The following is a 14,081-nucleotide window of genomic DNA, read 5'->3' as shown; positions in this document are numbered from 1 at the left end:
AAATTTAATTAAAGGGAGAAGAAAGGTTATACACTGCAGAATTAGTTGCCAGCGAACCACTTAGGGTGGATATCCCTCAAAAAATCCATGTAGTCCTCATCAGCAAGCTGCTCCAGATCAACAAGCAACCCAGATCTCACCCTTTTCATCCCTGAGAAGGACCCCTTCTTCTGCTGCTTCTCAGAAACACACTGAGCTCCATCAACCACAACCTTAGAGTAGGAAGCAGAACCACCAGATCCAGAAGCACCTCCCTTCCCTTTGTAATGGGACTCAGTCACAACACCTTTCCCTTTTCCAGATCCTTCACCTTCACTCTCCCCTTCCAGATCTATCACCTCAACAACATTTTTATGGTTTTTTGAAGCAAGATCTGTGTTAACCTCACTTTCGTTGTCTGAGGATATGTACTCAGTAAGCTTTGCACCGCGGCGACAGCGAAAGTACAATGGCCTCAACCTAGGCGGCGCAGAGGTTTGATCTTCCTAGATCCCCTCTCACATATGTATCTAGTGGTGCATGGAGGAATATCATCAATGGGTTTTTCTGGGGGGGAGATTTTTGTAGCAGAAAAGTGAAGCGTCGGTGGTTGAAAAGGAACTCATTTTCTTTTTTTGGAATTTTTCACAGATCTGAAATTGCTGAAAGGGGAAATCAATGGAAGAGGAAGGAAAAGGCGAAAGAGAGAAGATGAGTTAGGGGTTCGAAGGAACAGGAGAGAGAAAGAGAGATTGTTATATTGAGAGGAGAGAGGGGAAGGGGAGAGCAAATAGCCATGGAGTTATTGCAGGTAGGTGAAGAACGCATTCAATAGAGTAGTTGGGAAGATGAACAGATGTGTTCATCAATCTGATGAATATAAAGAGGGGAGATTTAGGGGGGGGTTGATTTTTTTGGTGGGAATCATTAATTCCTGATTAGATTTAACTAGGGTAATTGTATCTAGATTAGTATAAATCAGCATAGTAATCATGTTATAATAAGGGCACATATGTAAATTTACCTTTAACAATTTACTAAAAGAGGAAAAAAAATTGTTGCAAGAAATGTGAACCACCCAAATATGGTAATTGTTGCAAGAAATAAGAAACGGAGGGGGTACATATTTATAAAAGTTATGATCAATTTTGTACATATGAAATATTAGAATTCAATGTATAATAAAACTCTATACAACAATTCCATCTTACAAAATCTATCTAAAAATCACTTACTTATAATCATATGTGTCACAATAATACCTATTTATCTCCTGTGTGGCGCGACACATGGCGAAAAATTGGAATGCCAAGTGTCGCTGTCTCGTGGCCTGACTGCGAGACCGACTTTATATATAAGTGATATGATATTTTAAAATAAAAAAATTATTAACAACGAAAACATTATAAACAAATGAGCTAGTGAAAAAATAACGATGATGTATCCGATATGAGCATCTAAAATTCATCTCTTGAAAGGGCTAATCTTTATCACTACAAAAGGCCTGTTCATATTTACTTAATTTCAGTTCAGTTCAGCTCCAATCAGTTCAGTTCAGCTCCTAATTTCCCTCTCTCATAAAATATTCATTTCAGTTTAGTTCAGTAAATGTGAACAGGCCCTAAGAAGTACTAATATCACCAACATTTTTGATAAAAATAAACAAATAATTTTATTTTATTTTATTTTATTTATTTTATTTTATTTTATTTATTTTATTTTTTTTAGAAAATTAAAAAACGGGTAAACGGATCTGGTCTGTGTCTAGGGGCCTGACCTGGATCCAAATCTGTTTTTTTACAGCAGGACCCGGATCCGACGGGTCCAAAATTTGAAGACCCAGATACGTGAGAAACGTATCTAGATCCAAAGATTCGGGTCGGGTCCAGATTAACTACCATCCCTATGTGTATCGCACGAGGAAAATAGTGCTCCGTCCTTTTTTTTGTTTTAAGGGTCGTTTGGTTCGCACGGGGGTAATCAGAATGAAATGAACAAAGGGAAAGGCAAGGAATGGAATGAAAATCCTCCACTTTTGCTGTGTTGTTTGTTTTGAATAAGAAAGGGAAACATTGCTACCAATCCAACCTCCACACCACCACCACATTGCTTCACTTCCCACCATTTCCAACCACCACCCAACCACTCCACCACTCGCCGCACCCCCTCCACTACTCGCCGCCCTTCGCCGCACCTCCCCCGCCCCTCGCCGCCACGCCCCGATCTCCCTCCCCCGAAAAAACCTCCCCTAGCCCCGTAAAACTCTAGAAATGATCTCCCTCTCCCTCGGATACCCACCACCCTCGGGTCGGGTGCAGATCTAAAACCATCCCTATGTTTATCCCACGAGTTAAAGTAGTACTCCGTCCTTTTTTTGTGTTAATTTTTTTTTTGGGAATAAGTACTCGGTACGTTCTTTTTTACTTGACCTGTTTCTTTTATCACGTTTGCCAATGCAAAATTTTAACGATTAATAACTTTAATTTTCCATAAGTAAAAATTACAAAAGTTACATATTATGATAGTACTTATTGAAACGAATTCAAAAAGATCTCACATGAATATGTTTTTCCTTATGTATTATTCACAAACAACGGTCAAAAAATGAGTGGTGAATAGCGTAAAAGTCAAAGCTTATTCTTTTGATAATTCTTTTTTTAGGTCTCCCCTATTTCACTGCATCTAAAGTTCTACACCCCTCTTTCTCGATTTCCATAACCCTAAAAAACCTAACTTTTTCATTCTCTTGACCTTCTTCCTCTTGGCTTATCAAATTCTCGTCGGTATGTTTCTAATTTTGCTAATAATTATACCTATTGTTGTTGAATTTCTTTCCAAATTCCATTTTTATGATTATTATCCAAACTTTTTTTTTTTTTTTTTTCTGAATTGTTCTGCTTTAGCTTTTAATATTTCAATTTTCAATCCAAAATTATTGAGTGATTTGTTCCAAATTTCGAAAAACGCCTAAATTTGGTAAATTTATTCATCCAACTTGATTCAGGCGATGTCGGACGGAGGAGATGAAGCTGGGATGAGGATGTCGGACAGCGAAAGTTCATACGATGAAAAATGGGACAGCATGTGGGAAAACGAAAGTTCAGATGATGAAGCTGGGAAGACGTTGTCGGACAACGGAAGTCCAGGCGATGAACCTTTGGCGAAGAAGCCAAAACTTGCTGTAATCTTTTTCTATCTACTTATTCTTCAATTATTCTCCATTTCTGTTGTTATGATTACATACTTTTGGTTAGTAAGATAGTTGGAAATAGCAAATTGGATAAAAATGGTTCAATCACAGAATCATACACTATTAAAGGGAAAAGCTTGTATACCAACATAAGGGTTATGGTAAGCAACATAAGGGTTATGGTAACTATGTAAAATTAAGAATTTTTTTTTTTTTTTTCCCAATATTTTTGATGCTGTCTAAATAATCAATATTTAGAGAGTTTTTACACTAGTAAATAAATGATTGCGTACCAACAAGGGTTATGGTAAGCAACTTGATGCCCCTTAAGGGAGGTCTCGAGCCTCACCATAAGCCAGGTGTGCGACACAACTAAGCTTCCTGTTGGGCTTCCTAAATGAATAAGATTGTGTGCTTCCTAAATAAATAAGATTATATACTCTGGTTAGTAAGATTTTGTCCTGAAGAAAACCTTTTATGTAAATCTATTTATGAACTAACTCAATCCTATTGGATTGCAAAATAACCAGAGCGACCTTAATGAAGTCACTATTGATGAGCATTTGGAAGCAATTGAGGAAGCTGCATTAAAAGAGTTAATCTTAGATAGTTGCGGAAATTTTCTGGTTGATTGCAAGCAATTACCTGGTCTACTTTATGATAGTCTGATTGAAGGACTTGCCACTCTTGTTTACCTGTTGCATGACAAGGTACTTATTATATTCCTTAAAAGTTCCTATGATTTTCTCCTTTCCTCTCTCTGCTTTATATTCTTTAAAAGTTGGGATGTTTCAAACCAGAATGATGACATGCGTCTGATCATTGTTCCTTTCTACTGTATACTTATTATATTGTTTATACATCTATACTTGACAGGAGGATTTATATCGGATGGGTTGTTCTCGCATGGTTATTGATCAACAAAACAAGTTTTGGGAAGAACTTGCACCTGTAGGAGAGAAGGTGTGTGTGTATTGTGTAATGTACCGTGCATTTTGTCTTTTTCCCTTTTGGTCAAAAACTGGTATTAGCAAGTTTATTCCACAAGATTATGTATTTTTTGCAGAATGAATCAGTTTTAGAGTTTTGCAAGTGGATTTTCTATAAAAAGGTTGACCGGGAAAGATACTCTTTGTTGACCGAATGTGATCTTAGCAGAATGGTTTTGGTAAAGCTTTGAATTATTGATGTCGTTTACCATTTCTATGTGATTATTCCATCCCTTTTGATGTTTGCTTTCAATGTGCAGCATTATAGCAGTTTGTCATATCAGAAGCCTTATACGGTATGTGCATATACCAGTTAAGATTTTGCGCATCTTGGTGCATAAGATGATTGTATGAATGATTTGATTAATTGCTTTAGTAAGATATGACTTGATGCTAGACAATAAGCTGAATGCTTTCTTTGAATTTGAGAAGTTTTTAGTGTACCTATTTTCCATAGGAACCTTAGCCTGTGTATGACTGTATATTGACTTTGTTTTTTGTTGTTGCCCCAGTATTACCGTGTTGAGAGAAGTATGAAGGTAGCATGGATTTTCTTGCTTTTCTGCTGACTACGGACTACCAGGCTTTTTTGTTATGTTCATAATTTGCTGAGCTTGTTTGTGATGACAGAGTACTATTCATGATGACATTCTGAAAGCAATCAGAAAAGTAAAGCTTTGTCCAAGATTATCGGTAAAATTCTAAATACTAATAAGTGTGTTTGCTTATTGATGATCATTTTTTGTATTGAACACTTTTGATTGATTTGAAAATATTGCCTGTTCATAATTTACAAAGATGTATGAACACTTTTGATTGATTTGAAAATATTGCCTTATATTATCCTGGATTTCTGGAGGCTGTTAAAGTCTAAAAAAACATTTATCTGGCTAAGTATTAGTTGTTTTTATTCATATTACTATGTTTAAATTATTAAAGTGAACCTATATGTTAAATTTTTAATACCTTTTTTTTTTTGTTTTGTTACATTAATTTTAGATTTATTTGGATTAAGAATACTCATCTGTACAGTTGATGTAACACCTCTAGATCACATCCAAACTAAATTGCCTTTGTTCATCTGTTTTCACTATTTATTTGATGTTAGCAAGCTGATGGTTGAGCTATGGTGGTGACAGCGGTGGCGGCTAATGGAAGATTGGTTATGTGAAGTCAACATCCTTTGTTTCTTTTGAGAGTGTGTTCAAACACTTCAAAGGCGGATTGTTGGTAGAGAACAGGGCTAAAGTATATATTTATTTAATCAGATATCTTCTCCATTATAGGCAGACTTTGGTGGGATTCTAGCTTAGCTACAGTGGGATGGGAGAATGATTGTAAATTGGAAGGACAACTTCTCCAACCAATACTTTATTATCTTACACTATTAAATTCACTCCATATAATACCATAATATATGTGGATATCATAGCCTGAAACTTGCTTGAAGAAAAAGAATATATCTAATGATCTATTTCAAGTCAAATGCTATTCCCTCCGTCCCTAATTCTTTATCCTATTTCCCTTTAAAGGCTGTCCTAAATTCTTTGCTCCATCTCTTTATACAAAAAAAATTTCTCCCTACTTCTTTACACACGGTGGGGCCATACCAACCCCCTTACACTTTTCTCTCTTCTTTTTCTCCATATTCGTTTGTGTGCATAGCCCACAAGGAGCAAAAAAATAGGGACTGAGGGAGTCGTTTCTTAGTTGTAAATATAATAATATTCTAAATCCTAATAAAATGTTTTTGATAGTTTGATTGAAATTACAAAATAATCCTAACTTTTAAATGTCTTATAGTTTTCCTCAATTAGTACATACGATAATGTATTTTGTGCATCTTTTCCTTCTTATCTGCATCATTAAGAGCATCCACAGGTTGCTTCAGTCAACTCATCACTAGTTGTTGAACTTGAATGTACCTTACAGCTTAAATTGAAATGCCATCAAAAGAAATGATATGTGTTGATGACGTGGTCTTCTTTCCTGGAGCAGGTTGATCAATATACAGATTTACTGATAGAGATGTTTACGGATCGTGAATTGAAATGTCAAGAGTTTTTGATCGCCAAAGCTGTAAAGATAATTGATATTGAAGCCTTGTACAACTTAGATGCTCATTCACTGTGTTTTATTATTGAGTGGCTAGACACGGAGAGCACTCCCCATGAAGAGTTTGACCGCCTTCTTAATCATCACTTATTCAAAATTATTCTATGGAGAAAAACGATGGTGTGTTTGCTGGGTGGGCTGTTTTTACACAATAAAATATTTGCTTTTTTTAAGCGTGAAATATTCCCAACCATTATCATCTTGTTTATCCAGGTCAAAAATAATGTGGGGAGAGTGCTATTTCCTTATGGTGTTTTACTGTTGAAAGAGAACAACATGTTGCCTATAGCCGAAGGTTTAAATCCCTTTTTGGAAGTTGCTGAACTTCGTCGTAAGGCTGAAGGGGCTCGTTTTATCAACAGGGATCATTTCATGTGGGCTTTTCGCGAGAGAGGATATGGTACTTTTTCTGAAATTGGCCTTACTCAAATGCTTTTTATTATTTTCTGCAAGGTCTATTTTGTTACTAGTGGTTAATTAACACAAATTCTCTTGGGTTCATTTTGCCACAGAGCTCCCTAGTATGTTTATGGATATTGCAGCCTCTAGAAATGCTGATGATAAAGCTGATCAACCTCCTTATCACATATATGAGACTGCAATTGCGTTGTCAAAGACTGGTATGTTTCCTATGCCTTGTAATTTTGAGCTGTTATGGTGTGGCCTTGTAGACATTTTTCTGTTTTGAAGTGGGCAATCATGTATCTAATCTCGGGTTGTCTATATTGTTGGCTGTAAACGGCAAAAAGCACTAATCCTGTTGTAACATAGCTTTCCCTTTCTTGGGCTGCAGTTCAAGAGTCCCTTCAATTTGAACATCTTGCCTTTGCGGTGGTTTTCAGCAATTCTTTTGGCTTTTCTAATGAGGAGGAGGTAAATCTCTTAATTGGTCGCTATGACCTGGTAATCTGCTTCTGAAGTTTTCATATATTTGTGCGTGTGCTTTTTTATTTTGAAGGGAATTTCCAGTGTTATTTTTGCAGCTCTTGTTACATGTCAGTTTCTAATATTTTCATTGGTATTTAAGGTGGAAAAAATGAAAGTCGAATTCCAAGCTTTCAAGACTGGTATGATTGTGAACTGATTATGTGCCCTCCTGTATCTCAATTTTTCTCCTTGTAAATATATACGAATATCAAATTGTAGAAGATAAAGATTGTCATCATCTTATGCTATTCTTTTCAGCTCGAAGTAACCATGGTGTGAGCGTCCCTAAGGATCGGTCTGCGTTCGAAACCAAGTCTTATTTTTTGAAAATGGATGCGGATGATCAGGAGGAAAAAACAACTAGGTGGTTCAAACGTAGACTTGAGGAAGGCTTGTTTGACAAGTTAGCCTTTTAAGCTCATACATAATGAGATTGTGATGGACTAATGTATTTCAAGTTTTCAACTAATCTAAAAATGTTATAAATTTTAATTTGTGATTTATAAAGTGTTATACTGTTATTTATATTGTTGAAATATTATTATTCGTATAAAAATAAACTATAAAGCCGAGAGCTATGGAGTATTAAAAGGGAAAATACCTTAAAGGTATATTAGTGTACCTATAGGAGTATTTTCAAATTTTGGAAAGTATAGTTGTTGAGACACATTCCTTATGTTGCTTTAGGGTTCAACCGTTGAAACCACAAAGTTTCATTGGCAAAAGTGGGAGAATCTATATACCCCAAAAGGAAGATTATGTATGGGGTTTTGTGATTTGAGAGGAAATAGTAATGAAGTTTCGTTATAGTATGTGAAAATACATAACAACATAATGGGGCCAGTTTGGAGGGAAAAACCAAACGGAATGGGCCCACTGCACGGTAAAAGTAACACATGGTCTGAAATACAAGGAAAAAAAAAGAGAATACACGTATAAAGTGAAAACATACAATACCTATAATAACTTTAGAGTGAAGCATAAATACAGTCCCTGAAATTTCGTATAAAAGTTGTTTTAGTCTCTCTTTAACTTTTTTCACCAATTTAGTCCCTCAACCACCTACTTTAGTGTTTTTCAGCCAAAAGTTGAGGGACTTTGCTGACTAAGCAAAAGTTGAGGGACCTTGACTCATCAAAAAAGTTGAGGGATGTTGAGTCACCAAAAAGTTTAGGGACTTTGACATGGCAAAAAGTTGAGGGACTTCAACCCTATTAAAATTTCAATCAATAAAAAGCTAATATTGTTCTTTCAAAAAAAATAAAAAAATAAAAAGCTAATATCGAATTTTTTTTTTTGAATTAATAAACTAGCCGTCATCAGAAATGAAGACTATAAATATTCGAGTTCCACGAACAAACAACTCTTGAACATCCAAAAAAAATATTGACCACGAAGAAGCTTGCACTGCATCAAAATCTCAGTCCCAGGTACTTGTGAACATGAATTGTAAATGTTTGTAATTTTTGTACAATGTGTAGAATTTACGAGAAACTAACAATCTGTTAATTATGTTTTTTTTTGCAAGATGTCATCCTACAGGAGGGGGTCTAGTGGCAGTGGGGGTAGGTGTCACTGTGGATTACCAGTGTCCAGAACAAGGTCATGGACAAGAGATAACCCAGGGAGGAGATTTTTAGCATGCCCAGACTATGATGCTGATACCAACAGAAGGGGCTGCAAGTATTTCAAGTGGACTGATGAAGAAGCTTAGACTGAGTGGCAGAGGGAAGTTATCTTAGGCCTGCTTGATGAAATGAAAGTTCTGTCTAATGAAGTGAAAGAGCTGAAGAAGAGTTTGAATGAGGCAAACTCATATGTGAGGAAGGTGACATCAGAGATTGTAATGCTAAAAATGAAAAAACCTAGGCTGTCTGTATGTGTTAAGTGTGAAGTGTGGGTTTTTTTTTGCATTTGCAACTTGTGTAATTGCCTGGTTTGTTCTTAGGAACATGGCAAACTAAATGTATTTGACTCAGTAATGGTGGAACGTAAGAGTATGCACTGATGTTATGAATAAAGTGAAAGAATGTAGTACCTCATTTGTTTTGCTCTCTAATTTGCTTTTGCTTTCCCTTTGCCAAATCTTGCAGTGCTTGTGATGATATAGTTTGTGATGCTGCCTCTGGTTGTGATTGGGGGAAGGTATACTCCTGAGAGAATGAATATACAGTCTGCTGTCCTTCATTATCAGAGTAAAATGCAGCACCTCTGGATTGTCTAGGCATTTGTGTAGTAATTGGCTGCAACCATTGAAAGAGTAAAAAGAGTACCCCACTGAGAGTTATAAAATAACAAGTAAATTTGATAATAGATGGAAAACTTACAATTGCTTGTCTTTAGAAGCCATTTGGGTAGGTGTACACACCAACCCCTCTGTTGTGCATAGGAATTGAAGGGGCAGGGTCAGTTTGGGCTTGAGTAGATGTGTTTGGAGCTGTGTGCCTTTCCCTTGGTGCATTTCTGCATGTGACCTTGTTGTGCCCCTGCAACCCACACAAGCTGCAAGTGATCCTAGCCCCAGTCTTCCTAACCTTCCCTTGTGTAATCACCTCACCAGCAGAAGGCCTTCTCTTGGTTTTTGGCCTGTTGTGCACCTTTTTCAGCTCAGGAGGGGTGACAGTACAGGTACCAACAGGCCATTCTTGTGGACCATTTAATGGCTCAAGTTGGTGGTCATAGGCTTTTGCATGGTAGTGTGTCTTGAAGTAGTCATTGACATACTGCTCTGGTTGCTCCACTTTATTCCAAATGGCAACCACCCCATGTTTGCAGGGAATGCCACTCACTTGCCATGCATTACATGAGCATGTTCTGTCCACCAAGTTCACAACATACTTGGTTTGGGTAGCCCCATCCCTAACTCATAGCAGAAACCGCCATCCCAAAATGCATTCCAGCCCCTAGCCCAGACCTTGTGTTTCTCAAGCTGCTGTTGAATCCTAGGGCATAAACTCATATCCCTTGCTTTGATCAGGCCCCTCTTTTTGTGTAATCTTTCCATTAGGCTCTCTCTAATGTCCTCTAGAATACTGATGATAGGCTTGTGCCTCCATTTAAGTATGTATGCATTGAAAACTTCAGACATGTTGTCTACACTGTCACATGAAGCCATTGGAGTGTAGAAAGCCCTACACCATTTTTTGTAATTTCTGTTCAACAAATTTTCTGCAGCATCATGTGACAGCTCTCTCATCACTTGTAACTTCTCAAGAAATGCATTCTCAGTGGTGGATTTGGCAATAATCCAAAATTGCTTTTTTAATTCTAGGCTGCCTCCAAAAACCCCCCTGAAATTGCTGTAAACATGTCTAGCACATACCCTGCTCTCAGCTTGAGGAAAAACCTCTTGGATTGCTGCAATTAACCCTTCTGCTGATCTGACATGAAAGTGTAGCCTGCCCCTTCACTTGTTCCTAAGTCAGAGCCTAGTAGGTGCAAGAACCAGCTCCAGGTGTCAGTGCTCTCAACACCAACAACAGCCCAAGCTAATGGGAACATCTGGTTGTTCCCATCCCTACCAACAGCTACCAATAACTGCCCCCCCAAAAGGACCCTTGAGGAAACAACCATCCAAAGAGATGAAAGGTTTGCAACCCTCTAAAATACCTTTTCTCAAAGCCTCAAAACAGATGTATATCTTATCAAATACATTCCCATTCAGCTTGAGTTTCACTGTGTTGCCCTTGTTGCTTCTTAATATCTCAGCTGCATACCTAGGGAGCAATGTATATTGCTCCTTGTACTCCCCAACAATAAGAGCCTGCCCTCTTCTCCTTGCCTTATAAGCCAAGTACTTGCTGATCCTGATTCCCCACTCTAACCACACTGTCTCCATCAGGTCATGTAGCCTCATGTATGGGTTGACTTTAAATTGATTGTGGTAATGATATGCAATCCAAGTTGGTGTCATTTTCCTAACCTTACATGATCTTCCACAAGTATGCTCACTTACATGTGATTTGACACTGAACTTAGTTTTTTTGGTATCCCAGGAAGCCCAAATTCTCCATGGACACCCTTTTTCCTTGTGCTCACAAACTGCTCCCACTCTAACCTTATCATTCTTAAAGAAATTGAAATTTCTGCCCTGAGTAATGGTCATGTTCCTAATAGCTTGTTTGAAAGTTGTTTGGTTCTCAAAAGTCTGTCCAGGGTAAAAGGCATGAATTTTGTCAATGTCCAGTTCTTTCTTTTTGGATTTGTCATACCTTTGGGATGGTGGTGCAGCCAAATACCCACAATCACTGTCATTTCATCCTCATCAGGGCTGTCTAGATCATCAAAACCCTCAAAGTCACTCCCTATTTCACTCAACCCCCTGTCCTGAGCTACCCTCCTTAACATATTTATCTCATCATCATATGCTATCACAATGTCCTTGTCTTTAGCAATTTCAGACCTAGCCTGCATAACCTCTTCATCATCAACATCAGTACCCTCACTATCATAGTCTATGTCTCCCTTTTTCTCCTTCCTAGGAATAGTGCCATAAACTCCATCCAAATTGTTACCTGCACCTGCCTGCACTTCCTCAGGTTGTTCATCATCAGCCTCATAATCTTCTCCATCCTATCTAGTTAGGTAACTCAAAAAACAACCCCTTCTCCCTAAATTGCCAAACAATGGCCTCTCAGGTTCTTGGTGCTCTTTGTATATTCTTATGAGTTTGTACTGTAAAAGCACACTAAGGAATGGATCAACAATTTTCTTTTCAAATGACAGGTACCTAATTCCAGAGTTGAAATCCTTCCTAGGATCTAAGTAATGAATCTTAACAATGTCTGTGTACCCCAACCCATCAATTAAACCCTTTACAAAATCAACATCAACATTTTCAGAAATGTCCTCATATACATTAATTTTACCACCAATGTAAAAGGATTCTTCACCAATTTGCCATTCACCACCATGGTGCACAACCAAACATGGTTTCAAGTCCATAATCTGGCATTACCAACACATGAACACATTCTTTAACATGCATGATATATTATCAACAAAGGAAAATAAATAAGGATAAATAGCAAAAACATCAATGTAAGACTAACAACATCATTCATTTCATTCATTACTCCAAAATATTTCTTTACATTAGATTAATCACTAGGCTTCATTTCATTACATACACTAACATCATCCAATATCCTTACATGAAGCCTAGTGAAACTGATTCAGCACTACATACATTGTCATAGCAGTGACATACCCAAAAAAAATATAATGTATGTCACATTCACCCACCCTTCATACATTTCAAGCTATGACAATGGCAAAAACCTACCTTAACCTTAAACCTAAAAAATCATAAAAAAACCTTAACAAAGCATCTCCTAAAACCAAAAACCAACTAGCTGCACAGAGCCCACCCCCAACCCCCCAACAACAGCCTACTCCTCCTCCTTCCCAAAGAGTGGAAAGCCGTCGAAGTAGACGGTCATGTCCTTGTGGATCTAGGCGTGGAAGTCCCTCCCATCGTTGTAGATGAGATCATTCATAATCCACTCATTGACAGACGCCCTGGGTCCGTAGACGGGTTCGAGTCGGGCAAGGTGGCGTGTCATCCACCACAGACGCCACTTCCTGCAAACCTTCTTGATAGTGTCCCGACTCTCCCAATCAAGCTTGGGGAAGACATGGAGGACGAGCAAGTCGGGGTTGCTGAAAATTGGGTGCGCATCGAAAAGGGCGTCCATACCTAAACAAATTAAGGGAGTTAGACACCGGCTTTCTCAGGTTTACAACCTACTTTGTTTCACAAACACCAAAACCCTAACCATCGACAACAATTTCTACCCACAAAAACCCCAATTTTGATAATCAACCACAATCAACACCAAACACAAGCAAATACAAGACGATGACAACAAAAAAAACCAGAAAAAATCACAACAAAAAATTCACCCAAAAAAGGAAAAAACCCAGAATATACTCTGTAAAACACACCATTACAGACAAATTTAAGACGAAAAAGACAAAAACAAAGAATATACCTGCTGGTGATGCAAGCTGGTCCGATTTCGCTTTCTTGGCTGAAGATTCGCAAGCACACTCCCACATTAATGGCGTCGAGGAAGGGCGATTTTTTTTTTTCTGAGAAAATTTCTAGCTCTGGTTTTTAGATGAAAAGGGAAATGATGATGAGAGGGAATCTAGTGAGAGGTGGAGTGTATAAAAAGGCAGAAACCTTTAGATTTCTCGCGCTAATTAAGAGTAATGATGATTTGCGTTTCCCAAAGTACAACTGCTTAATTTTTTAATTTTTTTTGTTCAATTGGGACTGATTTGCAAAACGCAGCGTTTCACTTATATGCTCATCGATTGGGCCACGTGTCGTCAATCATCTCCTTAAAAAAATGAAGCTTGCAGAAAAAGATTCATGAAAAAAAAATAAATTACAAATTCTGACATCAAGTCCCTAAACTTTTTGGTGACTCAACATGCCTCAACTTTTTTGATGAGTCAAGGTCCCTCAACTTTTGCTTAGTCAGCAAAGTCCCTCAACTTTTGGCTGAGAAACACTAAAGTGGGTGGTTGAGGGACTAAATTGGTGAAAAAAGTTTAAGAAGGACTAAAACGGCTTTTATACGAAACTTCAGGGACTGTATTTATGCTTTACTCAATAACTTTAAAATATATGAGTAGAAAGTTGATCCTTTTCCCTTTTAATCATGAATTTTCAATAATTTGGATATCTCTTTCATCTCAAAATTCAGAAGGAAGCTTTCGTCTTCCATGGTTTGCTAATTGCTATGGCGTCACCGGTCGCGCCTTCTAGTTTGGCGTCCTCGACCTTCCTCTAAATTGTTCAAATCTCCGACGACAACCTACTATTGCTGCCTAGAATCTCCGATGACATCTTCAATTTTTTGGCTCGCCAC

The 14,081-nt window shown here is 37.7% G+C and overlaps 1 protein-coding gene across 2 annotated transcripts; it reads left to right on the top strand.

The window, feature by feature from the left end:
- The first annotated feature begins 2,645 nt into the window (after window positions 1–2,645).
- Window positions 2,646–7,725, top strand: LOC145612198 (uncharacterized). Of its 2 annotated transcripts, none has more exons than XM_081667575.1 (14): window positions 2,646–2,762; window positions 2,984–3,160; window positions 3,700–3,879; window positions 4,046–4,132; window positions 4,236–4,337; window positions 4,419–4,454; window positions 4,671–4,697; window positions 4,789–4,851; window positions 6,157–6,393; window positions 6,487–6,673; window positions 6,786–6,893; window positions 7,067–7,146; window positions 7,301–7,340; window positions 7,459–7,725. In XM_081667575.1, the coding sequence occupies exons 2-14, from the start codon at window positions 2,987–2,989 to the stop codon at window positions 7,614–7,616; spliced, it is 1,479 nt and encodes a 492-aa protein (XP_081523701.1). In that variant the 5' UTR covers window positions 2,646–2,762; window positions 2,984–2,986; the 3' UTR covers window positions 7,617–7,725. The 2 variants fall into 2 exon arrangements, with proteins under 2 accessions (XP_081523701.1, XP_081523702.1); XM_081667576.1 differs by having other exon boundaries at window positions 2,654–2,762; window positions 3,009–3,160.
- Window positions 7,726–14,081: the final 6,356 nt, after the last annotated feature.

The sequence above is a fragment of the Chenopodium album genome, chromosome 24 (genome assembly GCF_948465745.1).
Source record: "Chenopodium album chromosome 24, dcCheAlbu1.1, whole genome shotgun sequence".
NCBI lineage: Eukaryota > Viridiplantae > Streptophyta > Magnoliopsida > Caryophyllales > Amaranthaceae > Chenopodium > Chenopodium album.
Note: the sequence above shows the minus strand (reverse complement) of the source record. Positions and strands in the feature narration are given on the sequence as shown.